We start from the raw sequence: 18367 nt of genomic DNA, 5'->3' as shown, positions 1-18367 counted from the left end.
GAAAGTGATTAATCAGTGAGTGTAAATCATTTTCCAGTAATGAAGGCTTCTGGATTGGAAAGAGCTCGCTGCGCCGCTGGCGTCAGTTGGCAACCGAGCAACTGGACCAACAGGAAGAGGAATTGGCCCACGGAGATTGGAAAGTAAACGGAGAAGCCCCAAAGATCAGTGAGGGTAAGATGGCTGCCAGTAATGGGACAGGGGCGATGTTTTGTCTTATGCCTCCTCCTTATGATCTCCTGTCTCTATAGAGGGGCCAGACGAGGAGAAAAAGGAGACGGATCCTGATCTCGGATTTAATGAAGATATTATTTGTCAGCACCGTGAGTTCTTTACACAGCGATGTGTTTATCTGAGTTTTATAAAATACATTCCACCCCCATGTTCCAAACATTTCCATCTGAGCAGATTTCCATTCTCTGTGTGTGTGTGTATTACAGGGGGGCTGAGCATATTGGAGAGTGAGAGGAGACTGATCTCTGAAGTAGCCTGGTACAAACTGAAACAATACTTTCCCACGGCCCCTGAGTTCCGACACAGCCAGGAGTCCTGCTCCCACTGCAAGGTTTGTATATGTACAGCTCCTATAGCTCTCACTGCCCCATTTATTTCTCTGTTGTCTCAAGGGCAGGGGTCCCCAACCTTTTTTACCCGTGAGCCACATTCAAATGTAAAAAGAGTTGGGGAGCAACACAAGCATGAAAAAGTTCATTAGGTGCCAAATAAGGGCTGAGAATGGCTGTTTGGTAGCCCCTATGTTGACTGGCAGTCTACTAAAGGCTCTGCTTGGCACAATACTTAGTTTTTATACAACCAAAACTTGCCTCCAAGCCTGGAATTCAAAAATAATCACCTGCTTTGAGGCCACTGAGAGCAACATCCAAAGGGTTGGAGAGTAACATGTTACTCACGAGCTACTGGTTGGGGATCACTGCTCAAGGGGGACACAGGGACTATGGGGTTAAGCTCCACCCTCCAGGAGGCAGGACACTTATTCAAATGAAACAAGGGGGCGTGCCAGTACTGCGGCTTAACCCCAGGCTAGAGCCAATGTATTCAGTTTTTAAGTGTCCTGCTTACTAGGAGGATGGACAACCTGCAAGCTCTAAGTTTCAAGCTTCAAGTAGACAGGGGTGCTACCACAATCAGGGCTACCTGTATATGTTGAGTACCCCCCCTCCGAGGGATGCCCACTGGAGTCATTCCCTGGCCTATAGGCTATACAGACTGGGATAGGCATGCCTGCAATCCTTGAGGGAGAGCAGAGGGCCTTACAGTGCGGCTGAATATTTCTGTTGGATTAATATTCCTTTCTGTCAGTCTGGGAACAATCCGATTGTGTGGGGGGGAATCCTCTGACTGTAGAGAGACAATTGCTCTTTTTCTTTAGGTTCTGGAGCAGGAAGGGGAGAGGCATGAAGCTCTGCATAAGATGATGGCAAATGACCAGAAGGCTGCACTTCCCAACTTGTTTCAAGACAAGAACAGACCGATACTGGGGAGCTGGCCTCAGGTATTACATTGTATCACTAACTGCCTCTCAATAGGATGACTTTCTGTATGGTCACTCTAGTGCTACGGGGTCCTGTGTTTCCCCAAAGTTTCATTCCTACTGTACCTACTCTGTGGCTTTAGTACTTGTGAACCCATGTGTGAGGCCCAGAGAATGACTGACCCTATGTTTGTGGCCTCCATGAGCAACGATAAGTGTGTGTGTGTTGCACTTTCTTCTCTATCTCTCCCATTTACACTGTTCATTAAAGGGCCCCTAGCAATTTGCCTCGTGTTGTAGAAATGGAAAGTCTGGTTAAAGTGTCTCCCAATGTCCCGTAGGAAACGTCCGATCTCTTCGTTGTGTCTCAGTTCTTTGTGGAAGAATGGAAGAAGTTCATTAGGTAACTCCATTATCTGCCCCCATCCATTCTAACTTTCCCTGCTGTTTCTCTTGGAACATTACCTTTTTATATTTACTGATTTCTCTATTTCTGCATTGATGTAGGAGACCCACAAAGTGCAACCCTGTCATGTCTATAGGGAACAGTCTTCTTCTCTGCCCGCATGGAGGTCTCATGATCGCCTTTTCCAACATGAACAAGGAGGACTCCAGGCTGTGAGTTTTTCCATCATTATTATATTTTCATAGCATGCGTTTTCTCCCACCCCCACCTTTCCAAACATCCTCTGTTTCTTGGCCTGACTGATTAATGGGCCGTCCGTGTGTCTTTCTTCTGCACAGTATAGCTCCCATATGGCCTGCAGAATGGGACGCCATCCAAAAACTCTTTATTGTTGATCACACAATCAAAATCAGCCGAATAGTTGTAACCAGGGAGGACGGGACATGCTCTGTGGACTATGAATCAGACCCCAGTAAGTGGAATGTTTAGTCATTGCTTAACTATATGCTGATTCCTCATTAGTATGTTATTATATTGCAGAGCACAGTCACATAGATTGGTAGAATCCTTCTTAATGGCTGTGAATTCTGTTTGCCCCTAGTATTTAAAGGGGAACTATCACGAAAATGAAAACTTACAAGCTTCATCATACTGAAATAAGAAACTTCCTAAATACTATCGATTAAAAAATGTAAAATAATCAAGTTTATCTTCACTATTCCTCTCTCAGCATCTGTTTCTCTTCATTCTCTCTTCATGCAGCAGTTGGGTGTCAGATATTCACTGACAGTTAGATCCAATATATCTTATAGGGGGGCTCCTTTTGCCTAGAAGATGTATTAGAGGTCACTCTATTAAATCACCAGACATCATGTCTCTCTACATGCAGGATTTGTGCAAAAGGCACACTGGGAATACACTATATATTGTATACACACAAATAGGAAAATGTGTTAATACACTGTATATTATACTCACACACAAATAGGAAATGGATTAATAATGCTGAGCTGCTTGAGTGACCCAGGAATATGGTTGTTTTGTTGCAGAGCTGTGCCCGGACTGTAGGGAAGGATTGTTGTGTCAGCAGCAGAGGGATCTGCGGGAATATGCACAGGCCACAATCTACATTCATAAGGTGGTGGATCGGAAGAAGGTGAGGCTTTGGTTAGTACAGCTGCTGCCGTGTTACAGGTAAGTATTTATACAGCCACTGACCCCTTTCTTTCTCTACTGAAGGTAATGAAGGAGGTGGCACCGGAGCTGAACGTGAGCAGTTCTGACCCAGAGGATGAGAAAGATGAGCCCAGAGCAGATGGGGAAAGTGACCCTGACTTTAATCAGGTTATTAATTCTTGTTGCTTTCTTTCTTCTCTGTAGCTTTTAGTAACCAAAGCCTTAGGGCAGTGGCACACCGGGAGATTCTGGGTCCCTAATGTGCGATGGGTATTTTACTTCATATGAATTGAAGGGTTTTGTTCTCTGCCCAACAAACTACTAAACTCTCCGTATGACTGTGCGGGGATCCTCCTGCCGTCTCTGCTGGAGACCCTCTCGTCTCACAGACTGTAAGAATAACTGCAACTTGCTCTGTTAAAGGGACAGTGTGTCTTGCAGTTCATTGTATCCTTTCCCTTGTTTTCATTGAAGGTGAATGGAACGGCTAAAAAACAGAAGTTGTCCGGCCAAGGGCATGTGTCCACTCAGAAGCAGGGGGTCCGACGAAGCACTCGGCATAGGAAAGTGCGGGGGGAGAGGGCCTTGTTGGTCTCGGCCAATCAGACCCTAAAGGAACTAAAAATACAGGTGATGTATCCAAGCTGTTTAGCCCCTTCCTGCTGATCTAAGGGTCATAGAGTGGGAGCAGGGAAATTAGGATTTCCGCTAACACGTCCGTTTTATTAGATGTTCACTTGTAAATGTGACTTCACTGTTTCAGCAGGGGGGGATACTGTGTGTGTACAGGAAGGGCAGGGAAAGGTAGTGCGACACTGGGGGTGGTATTACTATTATTTGCACTAGTGTTTCTATATCGGGGGGGGGGGGCTGGACTGGGACTATGAGTGACTAATACCAGTCTCTTCTTGTACTGGGGCAGATTATGCATGCGTTCTCTGTGGCTCCGTTTGATCAGAACCTGTCGATAGAAGGAAAGATCCTGAGTGATGATGCAGCCACTCTGGGGAATCTAGGAATTGTTCCAGAATCCGTTATTTTGCTAAAGGTAATGATGTTTTCTGTGTCCTACAAGAGCTGACGACATGTGTAATGAGTAATATACGTGTGATGAGTAATATACGTGTGATGAGTAATATACGTGTGATGAGTAATATACGTGTGATGAGTAATATACGTGTGATGAGTAATATACGTGTCATGAGTAATATACGTGTCATGAGTAATATACGTGTCATGAGTAATATACGTGTCATGAGTAATATACGTGTCATGAGTAATATACGTGTCATGAGTAATATATACGTGTCATGAGTAATATATACGTGTCATGAGTAATATATACGTGTCATGAGTAATATATACGTGTCATGAGTAATGTACGTGCAGTGAGTTATATAGGTTCAGTGAGTAATGTACGTGTCATGAGTAATGTACGTGTCATGAGTAATGTACGTGTCATGAGTAATGTACGTGTCATGAGTAATGTACGTGTCATGAGTAATGTACGTGTCATGAGTAATGTACGTGTCATGAGTAATATATGTGTAATGGATAATATACGTGCGTGATCATCACCTGGTAACCAGGTTCTACCACCAATATCTCTCCATACAAGTAGTAACCACAGCAAGATGGTCAGGGAAGGGAGGGATTTGTGGGGTATTGAGAATTTACCTGTAAGTATATTGTCAGTAAATTTGTAATTGCTGCCCTGGCCCTTGGTGATTAATGTCTGGGCAAATACTGGCCAGGTGGCAACGCTAACCACCAAGTATTACAGTGAGACTATGGTTTTTGAGTGATTTCTTATTCAGCAGCTCTCCAGTTTGCAATTTCAGCAATTGAGTTTGTAGGATCCAAATTCCCCTAGCAACCATGCACTGATGTGAATAAGAGACTGGAATATGAATAGGAGAGGCCTGAATAGAAAGATGAAAGATTTCAGCAGGTATCTGGTTGCTAGGATCCAAATTCCCCTAGCAACCATGCATTGATGTGAATAAGAGACTGGAATATGAATAGGAGAGGCCTGAATAGAAAGATGAATACGAATAAGAATATATCTGTAGCCTTACAGAGCATTCGTTTTTGATGGGGTCAGTGACCCCAATTTCAAAGCAGGAAAGAGTCAGAAGAAGACATAATTCAAAAACTATAAAAAAAAGAAAAAATGACGGTCAAGAGAGATGTTGCTTTGAATTAGCCATTCTATAACATACTAAAAGTTAACTTAAAGGCGATGCCACCCCTTTAATGAAGCTGCTGGAACAGGAATTTCAGTAGTGAAAAACTGTTTTTTGTAGATACATTGTGTTTAATTGTCTGGACTGAGCTGCCCTGCAGGTAATGCTACTGGTGTATCTCCAGTGCCGCACACCTAAGAGTGTAGTTGTGTTACTCACACAATATGTGTTATAACAACTGCACAACCAGCAGCCAAACCAGAGAGAGGCCTGAAACAACAACTGCAGCATTTTGGAAACGTTTATTTTTTGGTTTTAGGGAATGGGGAAATGGGCAAATTTGTGCTACAGTTACATAAATACAATCCTATAAGTGTCGTCCACTCCCATTACGTCTATGGACATACTATCAGGGAGCTCTATTAGATTAACATCAAACAATGGGACCCATATCCTTTCAAACTTGTCTGGACACCCCGGGCCAAGTACTTGATCCTCCACTAGGCCTAGTAGTCGTTCTCTGAGGAGCACACGCTAGGAAGGGTTGTCTACTAGATAGGTCATGACCTCCCCCCAGAAACTCTCTACTGGGGGGCACTGCCATACTAAATGTAGAAAGGCTCTCAGCCATCTTGGGCACTTAACCTTTAGCTGTCTGCTCAAATTTTTTGGAGCATTTCAGGGGTAATGTACAGTTGTGGCTTTGTCAGTTACCAGACATTAGATTCCCCCTGGGCACGTTCTGCTTGTAAAATATAAGCATATTCCAAGTCACCGAGGTGTTCCATGATCATATAGATGGTTGTTTTTATACAGCTCATGGAACTCCGAGGTGACTTTTAATATCCTCATATTTTGCAACAAGGGGCACTTTATTTATTATAATACACAAGTTTCAGTGAGTCATGTGACAGAAATGACATCACTCAGCTCTGATTATAACCAATGACATCACTAAGCACCATTTACAGGATATTCATGACTCTGGTGTGATCTATTAAACTCAATACAAAGACTAATATTTCATGTTGTGGTTTCAGGCTGACGAGCCGATGGCAGATTATGCAGCTATGGACGACGTGATGCAGGGTGAGTGGGGTTTCCTATTGGTGGGATTTGCTACTGTGTCTGTCTGCTCCCTACCTGCTCTCCTCATGACTTGATTTAATGTCACCTGCCTGGAGTCCTCTCTAGTGACGGGTCAGCACAGGACCAAGGATCTGTATAGAATGTGCTCTGAACACACATTGAGATAATTTTGTCTCTACATGAGCCTTAAGCTTCTGGATTGGCCAAGCCAACTGCCATTATTGTGGCCCATTAGTGACGAGGGGCTTCTATCCATGAGCCCTGTGCCCAGTATATATCATATACCTGTAAATATGTTCAACCTCATGCTCCATAGATCTCTGTTCCTTCCCTCCGACTCTGAGTGACTTGTGCTTTTGTGCTAATGCTTCTCCCTTCCCTTACAGTGTGTATGCCGGAGGAAGGATTTAAAGGTAACTTCACGTTATTTTTATTCCCGTCTAGACTCTCGTTCTGCTTGAGATCAAAAAGGTTTCCATATCTGAGTCATGTTTCCATTACTGCCTCCACCACCCCTGCCTGGGCACCGCACCCTGTCGTTTCACTTACTACTTCACCAGTCTCTTTGCCTTGTGCATCTCCTCTCTGTATTTTCTTATTCACCTTTATCCCTTCTGTGCAGCCGAACTGAATCCTAATTTGCATATGCAAATTAGGGGTGGGGAGGGAAATCATGTGACTTTTTGTTAGGGATGCACCGAATCCACTATTTTGGATTCGGCTGAACCCCCGAATCCTTCTTGAAAGATTCGGCCGAATACCGCACCGAATCCGAACCCTAATTTGCATATGCAAATTACGGGTGGAAAGGGGAAAACCTTTTTACTTTCTTGTTTTGTGACAAAAAAACATGCGATTTCCCTCCCCGCCCCTAATTTGCATATGCAAATCTGAATCCTGCTTAAAAAGGCCGAATCCTGGATTCGGTGCATCCCTACTTTTTGTCAGAAAACAAAGAAGTAAAAAAATGTTCCCCTTCCCACCCCTAATTTGCATATGCAAATAAGGATTTGGTTCGGTATTGGGCCGAATCTTTCGCAAAGGATTCGGGGGTTCGGCCGAATCCAAAATAGTGGATTCGGTGCATCCCTAATAAATATATATATATATATATATATTTTTTTTATTTGCGTTCTGACTTTCCAGCTTCCAAATGGGGGTCACAGACCCCATCTTAAAAACAAATGCTCTGTAAGGCTACAAATGTATTGTTATTGTTACTTTTTATTCCTCATCGTTTTATTCAGGCCTCTCCTATTCATATTCCAGTCTCTTATTCAAATCAATGCATGGTTGCTAGGGGAATATGGACCTTAGCAACTAGATTGAAATTGCAAACTGGAGAGCTGCTGAATAAAAAGCTAAATAAGTCAAAAACCACAAATAATAAAAAATGAAAACCAATTACAAATTGTCTCAGAATATCCCTCTCTACATCATACGAACAGTTAATTTAAAGCTGAACAACCCCTTTAATAGAGTTTTACCTTCATTGGCAGGAACGGGTCTGCTTGGGCATTAACCCTCCCCGGGCCAATGAGACGTCGGTGAGCTGCGTATAATATTGAGGAACAGAAGGCGGATCTTGGCTCTTCCACAAGACGGGAACGGTGTTGGGCTGAGCAGCTTCTCTTCCACTCGTCCCACTGGGAATGCCTTACACCCCCTCTCACATGCACTGACGGAGCGGGGGGGACACGGGACACAATTCAACTTTTATATGTAAATAGCGGAGGAAATGAAGAGTTTATGTGAAGAACAGATGCCATATTCCTTGTTTACATACAGATATAAGGGACTTTTTTTCTGCCCACTTCAGTGCTTTCTATCATATCAGTTCCCCTGAGAATAAGGGCCCGGCCCCTGGCATTGCGTTTCTCTTGTGTGAGATTTGTCTCATTCTCATATTAAACTATTCATGGGTTTGGCTGATCCCATGGTTCCTTTTTTATAAACCACCCGCGTTCTGTTTTCTTGCTGCGCTACAGTCTCGCATAGCAGCCAATCAGCAGGCGGTATTCACTAGTCACATGTTTAATTGTTGCTATGGGTTACTAGACCTGGACTGACTTTGAAGTTTCTTCCTCATGTAATAAAAGGCACAAAGTCAGACCTGAACTTTCACCCCAAGGTGCCAGTACTGTGTTGGCAGGAGGGACGCCCAGTATCTGAGCCAAAACAGGGGGCGTCTCCCAGTCCTGCACTAATATTGTCCTACTGGGAAACAGCTGTGTATTCCCACAGTCACATTCTGCCCTGCTGTTCCCTGTCCCACACGTCTAACCCCTCTCTAGCTCCCAAAATATACCCCTGTCCCAGCCAAGATGATGGTGCAAATAATGCACTTTATTATTGTGCTAGGCCAGGGCTGTCCAACCAAATTCTTGTGCCCCTTGAAGCTAGAAAACAAATCCAATAGATCTGCGAGATAAGAGAATAGATACTTGGGCAGCTCCTGACAATTAAAGGGGAAATAAACAATCTTACCTTTAAAGAAGTGCCTGTATGAGCCCAACCTTAAACTCCTGTCATTTGCTTCCCAGACTCTCGGTATCTGAGACCAAAGACAATCTCTGGGTTCCTTTACCCCCTCAATCCTGTGTGACTGATACAAGGAGATCCGGCTCATAGTGGGTCGAGGCTCATGAACAGCAAAAGATAAAGCCTGGGGCCAGGTCCACATGTACAAGTTTATTGCTCCTTTACCTTTAGGAGCAGCTCCGTGACTAAAGAAGGTTTATTGTTGGGCAGGAGGAACAGCAGCTTATGATTAAAGGAGAACTAAAGCCTAACTAAAGAAGTAGGTAGAAATGTTGTAGATGATGTTTTGTGCTTCTGTACCAGCCCAAGGCAACCACAGCCCTTTAGCAGTAAAGATCTGTGTCTCCAAAGATGCCCCAGTAGCTCCCCATCTTCTTTCTCTAGCCGGCCCTTCCTGTCAGTGCAGACGCTATGGGGTTAAGTATCCATCTCCGGAGGCAGGACAGAAGAAAAGGATTCGGCTCCACCCCCTTGATATATACTGATGCTCCTCCTGAACCCCTCAGTTTTTTTCTTCTGTCCTGCTGGAAGTGGGAACTGCATCCAGAGGTGTTCCGACAACTAGTTTCCAGATGGGGGGCACCAGACATAGACATGTTGGCCTCAAGACACAACTTCAAAGTTCCTACTTACTGCGCCAGGTCCCAAGACCCGGGGGCGGCGTTTGTGGACGCCTTAGTCATACCATGGACTTTCAAAAAGGTTTATGCTTTTCCGCCTCTAGCTCTACTGCCACGAGTCATTCGCAAGATCCGGCAGGAAGGGACACAAACCATACTCATCGCCCCAGATTGGCCAAGGAGGGCTTGGTACTCAGAGATTGTGAACTTGCTAGTGGCTCCTCCGTGGCGGTTACCTCTCAGACAAGATTTGCTCATGCAAGGGCCAGTAAAACACGACAATTTACAAGGGCTCCATTTGACGGCGTGGCTCTTGAATCCGCAATCTGGCGGGCCAAGGGGTTTTCGGAACGAGCCACAGACATTCTGCTGAAAGCCCGAAAACCATCCACTTCTAAGGTTTACCATAGAACGTGGAAGACATTTATTGACTGGTGTGAGGCCACGGGGATTCCATGGCGCCAAGCTTCTATACTAACCATTGTCGAATTTCTCACTCAAGGGTTTCAGCTCGGCTTATCCTTAGCTACTCTGAAAGGCCAGGTTTCAGCGCTCTCCTTATTGCTTCAGCATCAGTGGGCTAGGGAACCAGACCTTATGCAGTTTCTTCAAGGGGTGGGTAAGGTTAGACCTCCCTTTAGGGACCCTACTCCCCCTTGGGACCTTACCACGGTACTCAAAGTCTTGCAGGGGCCCCCATTTGAGCCTTTGGCTTCTTGTTCATTGAAGTTCCTTACCTGGAAGATGTCTTTCCTCTTAGCAATTACATCTGCAAGACGGGTGTCAGATATAGCGGCCCTATCCCAAAAAGAACCTTGGCTTATTCTGCACCAAGACAGGGCGGTTTTTCGTACGGTTCCATCATTTACTCCCAAGGTTGTCTCTTCTTTTCACATTAACGAGGAAATAAACTTACCTTCACTCTGCCCACGGCCATCTAATGCAAAAGAAAAAGAGTTGCACAAGCTAGATGTGGTCAGGGCAATTCGTTATTATTTGGATAGGTCCTAATCTTATAGGAAGACAGATTCCTTTTTGGTGACTTATGGGTACAACCAGGGTTCTCCAGCTTCTAAGAGAACTATTGCTCGGTGGTTAGTGGACACCATTAATTGTGCTTACGATGTCAGTGGCAAACCCAGACCGTTTAAAGTCAAAGCTCATTCCACCAGAGCAATGAGCACTTCTTGGGCTCTTTATAATTCGGCAACCCCTGAACAAATTGGTAGAGCAGCTACTTGGGCTTCGCTCTCCACCTTTTCCAAATTTTACAGACTACACGTCTTCATTCCGCACCTGCAGCCTTTGGTAGCAAAGTTTTACAGGCTGTAGTGCGGTGCTAGTAATTATCTCATCCCACCCAGGTCGGGGTCCAGCTTTTGGACATCCCCATAGCGTCTGCACTGACAGGAAGGGCCGGCTAGAGAAAGAATGATTTTTAACTTACCGAAAAATCTTTTTCTAGACGGCCTGGACTGTCAGTGCAGTAAGCCCCACCCTGATAATTTCTGTCTGTTATGTTGTTATGTTCACATGTTCTGATATTGTTATGTTGTGCACTGTTTGCATGTGTTTTCTGCTCTTCTCCTCCATACTAAGCTAGCAAACTAACTGAGGGGTTCAGGAGGAGCATCAGTATATATCAAGGGGGTGGAGCCGAATCCTTTTCTTCTGTCCTGCCTCCGGAGATGGATACTTAACCCCATAGCGTCTGCACTGACAGTCCAGGCCGTCTAGAAAAAGATTTTTCGGTAAGTTAAAAATCATTCTTTTCTGCTGATTCACTGATTCACATGCTCTGTGCTGCTGTCACTTACTGAGCTTAGGGAGCCACTCACAATATACAGTACACATAGAATAGAAATGTCACAATATAAGGCTGATTAGTAATTAATACACATAATTACTACATGGCAGCACAGAAACCAGTGCAATTAGCATCAGAATTGAATAATCAGCAAACCTGTAGCATCAGCTTATATTACAGCCAGGGAAGCTCATTTTCTGCTGGATAATTAGTGACGAGCCCTAAGCTTAGCTTCTCAACAGCCAATCAGAGCCCACTGAGCATGTGAGTGTCACAGACACTTTCCAAGATGGTGACCCCCTGTGACAAGTTTGAAGTCCTGGATCATTGCTGCTATTGACAAGCTCAAACTTTAGCCTCCTGCAATAAGTTCACTATATAAAATAGGACATTTTAGCCACATTCATTTTTATGGTTTAGTTCTCCTTTAAGGGCTAGGACCTTCCATTGAGACGGGGGTTGCCATGGAGCAAACTGGGAGTTGCAGTATGAGACACCTGTGTTTTTGCACCTGGATCTAATAATCGGGGCCACAGAATGTTCCATAATTCTTTCCATGGAAGGGGAACTGGCACAAATCCCACTGTTTCTTCATATCCACAAATGTTTTTCCATAAACTAAAAGTGTCCGTTTGTATTTGCTCCCTGGTTGCCAAATGCCGCACTTTATTGCCTCCTGGAAGGGCCGTGTCCAAGTTTATCTGATTCAGAAGGAAAATGTTCAGATTGGGCCAATTCATATCCATGACGTCTCCCCCCCCCCCCCCAAGAGATAACGATGATTATTTAATGGGTCTCCCACCCCACACTCTTTCTTACACTAACGATGCTCCGACTGGTACTGACTGTGGTTCTGCCCATTGCAGGTAAGTGCTCGGGGCACCGGCTGTGGGACTGAACCATGTGTGTTTGTTTGGGTCGGAACATTGAGATAATGAGGCGTTGACTGTGAGTGTTCAATGTTTTTGTGCTGATTAATTGGTGAGAACTTCCAAAATTCTGAAGGTCACCCCTGCCTGGAACTGATATGGGCTGTGCCAAACCTAAAGGGGAACCTCATAATGGAACTCCAAGCAAATTTCCAATATCCATTATTGTACTTACCCTTGTACAGACTCTACTACCTCTAGTAGGCCAGTCCTACCCTGTAGCAAAATACCTACATCAGGGAAAAGGAACATCAACAGGAATGTAGTCGATCTCTTGGAGTGCGGACATTGCAGTAATCAATATGTGGGCCGTACCACCTGAACATTGAAGGACGGGATAAGGGAACATATCAGGGAACATATATCATCACAAACAAGGAAGAAACCACCCCAGTAGGGAAACATTTTATGACTTTCCTCAAATGGCATCAAGGACCTACAAGTGATTTAGCAAGTAAAGGTCCCATTAGAGGTGGTGATGGATTGATCCAGAGATTGAACCTCACTGAGGCTTTTTGGATCCTGAAATTAGAAGCCAGAATAGCAATTGGGTTAAACGATAGACGTGATATCAGTTACGTCGATTAGAGAAACTCATCCGATGCTTGAGGTGACACAAGGGAAGACCTACATTAACATGAGGAGCTCAGTGAATCACATATAGTATATATATATATATATATATCTATAATACACAAAAGCCATGAATATCCTGTAAATTATATCCTTATAAACGGTGAGTAGTGATGTCATCAGTTATAAACGGTGAGTTCTGATGTCATTTCTGTCACATGACTCACTAAAATTTGTGTATTATAATAAATAAAGTACCCCCAGTTGTAAAATATAAGGATATTAGAAGTCACCTCGGAGATCCATGACCTGTATAAAAACACTCGGCCTTCGGCCTCGTACTTTTATATGGTCATGAAACTCCTCGGTAACTTATAATATCCTTATATTTTACAAGAGGGGGTACTTTATTCACTATATATATATATATATATAAATATATATATATATATAGTGCCATCTAATGTAGGAATGGAGACAATTACATGTATTACACATAAAAAGCCCCTATAAGGTGGTGACAAAGAATGAATGGGAAACAAAATAAGAATAAGTAGGGACAGCTCAGCTTTTAATAACCCCCGAAAACATTCTTTTCAGACGAGGAAACACCATAGAATATATCATGATTGGCACATTTCCTCTTCAAACTATGGGAATATACAGTAATGTTTGGCTTTAATGATGAAACAATATTTTAACATTTTCTCTTTGCTACAAGGTCTTTAAATGACTTAAATAAAAGGAGCAATTTTACAGAAAGCCCACTAGGGGTCACCTGAAACGTTTTAGGCCATTTGCAGCAGTCTACCACAATAAATATTGTCCAGAAGTGCCGTCTGCCTGTGGAGTGTATTGATAATTCTCTGTACTTCCTGTTCCTGGGCTGTTCTCTTTCCCATGGTCAGACAGGAACCTCCCCCTGGGTAAGTGAATCCAATCTCCCCCAGTACTTACCCAGGTACAGAGCTCTGATTCTCTGTACTTCCTGCTCCTGGGCTGTTCTCTTTCCCATGGTCAGACAGGAACCTCCCCCTGGGTAAGTGAATCCAATCTCCCCCAGTACTTACCCAGGTATAGAGCTCTGATTCTCTGTACTTCCTGCTCCTGGGCTGTTCTCTTTCCCGTGGTCAGACAGGAACCTCCCCCTGGGTAAGTGAATCCAATCTCCCCCAGTACTTACCCAGGTACCAAGCGCTGATTCTCTGTACTTCCTGCTCCTGGGCTGTTCTCTTTCCCATGGTCAGACAGGAACCTCCCCCTGGGTAAGTGAATCCAATCTCCCCCAGTACTTACCCAGGTACCAAGCGCTGATTCTCTGTACTTCCTGCTCCTGGGCTGTTCTCTTTCCCATGGTCAGACAGGAACCTCCCCCTGGGTAAGTGAATCCAATCTCCCCCAGTACATACCCAGGTACAGAGCTCTGATTCTCTGTACTTCCTGCTCCTGGGCTGTTCTCTTTCCCATGGTCAGACAGGAACCTCCCCCTGGGTAAGTGAATCCAATCTCCCCCAGTACTTACCTAGGTACAGAGCTCTGATTCTCTGTACTTCCTGCTCCTGGGCTGTTCTCTTTCCCATGGCCAGACAGGAATCTCCCCTTGCGTAGGATTTTTATAGAAATGTTTAGAGAATTAAGTTGCCATAGTGCCTGTCTGGGGGTTGTTTCCCCTCTATTTGCCCCAGTTATAGTCAGTGCTATTAGTGATGGTGAGTGATTCCTGTATTTGTGTTTCGATGCCCTGCAGCCTATGGATGTGGGGTCCCCACGTATCATCCCAACACAAGGGTGGTAAATGGAGAGGATGCCGGACCCTACAGTTGGCCGTGGCAGGTAAGAATCGACTCCAATTCTGTTGCCCGGTATGAAGGGGGCGCTGTCTCTCTGTTTATGTTTAATGCCATAACTACCCCTGGTTTGTCTCTTCCCCAGGTCTCTCTGCAGTTCCTGATCAGGGGAGGTAGATACCAACACACCTGCGGGGGGAGTCTTATTGCCCCCAGCTGGGTCATTACAGCGGCTCACTGCATTCAGTAGGTTCATAGCCCATGCCCAAGGGGCTCCACTGCTTTTTGTAGCCTCATCTAGAGACGTATTTCTAACCTTGACCCTCCATATGTTGCTGGACTACAAATCCCAGAATGCTTCAGCACTTTGTCAATGTATAAACCCTGCCTGGAGTTCTGGCCCTAAATCTAGACATCTGGGGGCCCAAGGTTAAGAATCATGGCTCTAGGGTAAAAGTCTAATTCTCACTTGGGGAATTTCCATCTAAAGTCAATGTGGGGTTACAACAAGCCAACCATCAGAACCCCATTCTTTTTGCCGGGCCCCATACAAGTGTCATGTGGGGCCATTGATTTCAAGGCTTCAGTAATGACCAGGGTTGGACTGGAGGCCCCTGGGAACCCCTCTCCAGAGCCCCTCGCATGCGCACACATACATTTATTTGTGGGGCCCACCAGGTTTATTCCCAGCACCTCACTGGCCTAGTCCAACCCTGGTAATGACTGGGCCCCCACAGTTGTCCTGTACCCCAATATATGTCTTGGACCCAAAGTCATCTCAAGCTTCACTTGTTGGTCCTGGATCTTGAATTGACTTTAGACAGGGCTTGGGTCATTACTGATACATTCCTTCATGAAAAGGGGTGGGGCTCCCTAGAAAGTGGGTGGAGTTGGGAGACAGTATTGGAGTGGCTTAAAATTGGACAGGTTGGGAGGTGAGTAATAAGTTATTTTCCGTTCCAACCTCATCTTGTTTTTCCATCACAGCTACGACTACACCTACCGCATTGTACTCGGGGAGCACGACCTGAGCCTCGAGGAGGGGGCTGAGCAGTATATTTTGATTAACAACAATGATCTCTTTGTCCATCCCCAATGGGACGAGGGGTGTGTCCAGTGCGGGTAGGTTCTCAGTAAAACAGCAGCCAGATGGCAACCTCGCTTAAATCTCATTGGCTGTTCACAGTGGGCGGTCTTGTAGAGATTGTCTACTCCCACTCATGAATTCCACCCTTAGTCATTGAGTTATAACAGAGTTTGAAGGAAAGGAAAAGGGAACAAGGGACACTGGCACTAAATTCAGGTCCAATTCCCTAAAATGCCCTAGAAGTTGGTTTGATGCCCATATTCCCATGATCCCCCTTATAACCCTTTCCATCTTCTTCTGGCTGATTTAATAAACTGGGGTTTGAGGAATTAGAGGCTCATATTTACAATATATTATTTAAGATTCTCCAGTAGGTGGTCCAGGAGTATTTTATGGGGACTTTTCTGCTCTATCGAGACATGTTGAGTTGGTATATTCCAAACCAGGGTCTCCTAAAAGCAGAGAAGTCAACAGCTAATCAAGTTTCTGGGTTCCAGTGAAACCCAACAAGAAGGTCCCAGCACCCTGAAATACCTGAATGTATCTCAAAGGTTTCATTTCAAGAGCAGCGGTTCCCAGACTATGGAGGTGGACTCAATGCTGTAGCTGGATTGGATCAGCCTAAAGGCCACTTGGATGAGCACATGGGGTTTATTCTACTAGAAACCTTTGGAAGACCACCTTGAAAATAATGTAGGGCAAGATTTGGGTTCAAACGTTACTTTCTGTCTCCTAGATGTGTTAAATCTATATTTTGAGTACAGCAGTGTTTTACACACCTATAACCAATGGGGTGTAACGAGATGTTGGACATCAAAGGTGTCTCTTAACCAGAAAGTCTAGAAACCAGACAATGGACAATGTCCCTTATGCTGCAATGTCCCTTAGTGCAGGAGCTGAGGGCTAATGTGTGGCAGGTTGGTGGCCATTGTGTGACCTGTCATCTGACCTTTACAGTAGGTTCCCTTTGTGCCCCATTTGACCTTCTGGTCTTGTGCCTCGTCTCTTTAGACATGACATTGCCCTTATCAAACTCTCCAGAGAAGCTCAACTCAATGACAAGGTCCAACTGGGCTGTATCCCACCACGAGGGGAGCTTCTCTCCCACAACCAACTCTGTTATGTCACCGGCTGGGGGCTACTTACCTGTGAGTACAAACTGGGCAGTACATAGCAACACAATGTGACTTTTGTACTAATGTAACTTTGCCCTTCCAGCTTCAGGACCTTCTCCTGACATCCTTCAGCAGGCCGACCTACCTGTGGTGGGCATTTCTATCTGCACCCAGTCTGACTGGTGGGGGAAAATCAATGAGGAATACCTTGTGTGTGCTGGAGCTGCTGGGAAGGCTGCCTGTAGTGTGAGTCTGGGATGGGCACATAGTGGAAATCAGTGAGTGATGGGAACTGGGCTGGGCTAGGAGATCCTTCAGTAGTCTAGTACCTACATACAGAGCTCTGATTCTCTGTACTTCCTGCTCCTGGGCTGTTCTCTTTCCCATGGTCAGACAGGAACCTCCCCCTGGGTAAGTGAATCCAATCTCCCCCAGTACTTACCCAGGTACAGAGCTCTGATTCTCTGTACTTCCTGCTCCTGGGCTGTTCTCTTTCCCATGGTCAAACAGGAACCCCCCCCCCTGGGTAAGTGAATCCAATCTCCCCCAGTACTTACCCAGGTACAGATCCTATATTATTGCACAAGGGTAAGACAGTAGCTGAGGCAGGAAGTAAAGGGAAAGCAATAGAATAAAACAGATATACTGTATGTGGAATATTGGGGACCCCTCTATCTCAGACATGAGAGGTGCAGGTTGGGGAGACAGTTATGGGGGAGATTATATACATGGGGGTAAGTACAGAACATAGAGATGATAGTAATGGCTGCTCTTGTGTTTTTGCCCTCAGAGTGACTCGGGGGGACCCCTGAACTGTAAGAGCAGTGACGGGAGGTGGTTTGTTTATGGGGTCACCAGCTTTGGCCCTGGGGCCTGTAATTTACCCAAGAAACCCACTGTGTTCTCCCGAGTGTCGGCTCATAATGACTGGATACAGGAGGTAAGTACTGGGGTGCAGCTTCGATTCTGCTTGAGAACTCCTGAAATAAGATAAAATGACTAATTCCTTGGGTTTTATTCTCAGGTCATGGATAAGAACTAGTGAAGCCGAGAGAACGGGTCCAATGGCACCGACACCTCACGGGGCAGAACTAAAGCTTTAGACCAACGTCTTTCTCTAAAGTCTCTGCTTGACCCAAACTCAACTGCCTATAAATGTCTGCTCCAATGACAATATGCAATAAATGGGCTGGTTCTGAATCACATGACAGTTCTATGGGTCAGTTCTGAATCACACGACTGAGTTCTATCGGCCAGTTCTGAATCACATGACTGGGTTCTATGGGTTGCTTCTTAACCACACGACTGAGTTCTATGGGCCGGTTCTTAACCACACGACTGAGTTCTATGGGTTGGTTCTGAATCACACAACTGAGTTCTATGGGCCGGATCTTAATCACACAACTGAGTTCTATGGGTTGGTTCTGAATCACACGACTGAGTTCTATGGGTTGGTTCTGAATCACACGACTGAGTTCTATGGGCCTTTTCTTAATCACACGACTGAGTTCTATGGGTTGGTTCTAAATCACATGACTGAGTTCTATGGGCTGGATCTT

General features: G+C 45.0%; 2 protein-coding genes across 3 annotated transcripts in view; both read left to right on the top strand.

Annotated features, from left to right (window-relative positions):
• usp48.L (ubiquitin specific peptidase 48 L homeolog) overlaps positions 1 to 8304 on the top strand; it is a 25052-nt gene extending 16748 nt beyond the window's left edge. For both annotated transcript variants that reach the window (XM_018226513.2, XM_018226514.2), the window contains exons 14-27: positions 38 to 174; positions 252 to 323; positions 441 to 565; positions 1391 to 1513; positions 1834 to 1895; positions 2000 to 2110; positions 2237 to 2370; positions 2948 to 3054; positions 3138 to 3242; positions 3549 to 3704; positions 3997 to 4122; positions 6301 to 6349; positions 6736 to 6762; positions 7849 to 8304. In XM_018226513.2, coding sequence (XP_018082002.1) covers positions 38 to 174; positions 252 to 323; positions 441 to 565; positions 1391 to 1513; positions 1834 to 1895; positions 2000 to 2110; positions 2237 to 2370; positions 2948 to 3054; positions 3138 to 3242; positions 3549 to 3704; positions 3997 to 4122; positions 6301 to 6349; positions 6736 to 6762; positions 7849 to 7871 — 1357 coding nt within the window. In that variant the 3' untranslated portion in view covers positions 7872 to 8304. The remainder of the gene's footprint in view (positions 1 to 37; positions 175 to 251; positions 324 to 440; positions 566 to 1390; positions 1514 to 1833; positions 1896 to 1999; positions 2111 to 2236; positions 2371 to 2947; positions 3055 to 3137; positions 3243 to 3548; positions 3705 to 3996; positions 4123 to 6300; positions 6350 to 6735; positions 6763 to 7848) is intronic.
• Positions 8305 to 12090: 3786 nt separating this feature from the next.
• Positions 12091 to 18013, top strand: LOC108695955 (proproteinase E). Its single transcript, XM_041569895.1, has 8 exons — positions 12091 to 12183; positions 14567 to 14652; positions 14752 to 14852; positions 15594 to 15728; positions 16705 to 16841; positions 16912 to 17054; positions 17599 to 17748; positions 17833 to 18013. The coding sequence occupies exons 1-8, from the start codon at positions 12144 to 12146 to the stop codon at positions 17848 to 17850; spliced, it is 810 nt and encodes a 269-aa protein (XP_041425829.1). The 5' UTR covers positions 12091 to 12143; the 3' UTR covers positions 17851 to 18013.
• The last annotated feature ends 354 nt before the right edge of the window (positions 18014 to 18367 follow it).

Source organism: Xenopus laevis, chromosome 7L (genome assembly GCF_017654675.1).
Source record: "Xenopus laevis strain J_2021 chromosome 7L, Xenopus_laevis_v10.1, whole genome shotgun sequence".
Taxonomy (NCBI): Eukaryota; Metazoa; Chordata; class Amphibia; order Anura; family Pipidae; genus Xenopus; species Xenopus laevis.
Note: the sequence above shows the minus strand (reverse complement) of the source record. Positions and strands in the feature narration are given on the sequence as shown.

What these genes read in the sequence shown, in the direction of transcription:
- LOC108695955 (XM_041569895.1), top strand. Translation starts at nt 12,144, where the DNA reads ATGCTCCGACTGGTACTGACTGTGGTTCTGCCCATTGCAG. An exon ending in ACAGCGGCTCACTGCATTCA is followed by an intron (nt 14,853 to 15,593) that starts GTAGGTTCATAG and finishes TTTCCATCACAG; the next exon opens with CTACGACTACACCTACCGCA. An exon ending in GAGGGGTGTGTCCAGTGCGG is followed by an intron (nt 15,729 to 16,704) that starts GTAGGTTCTCAG and finishes TCGTCTCTTTAG; the next exon opens with ACATGACATTGCCCTTATCA.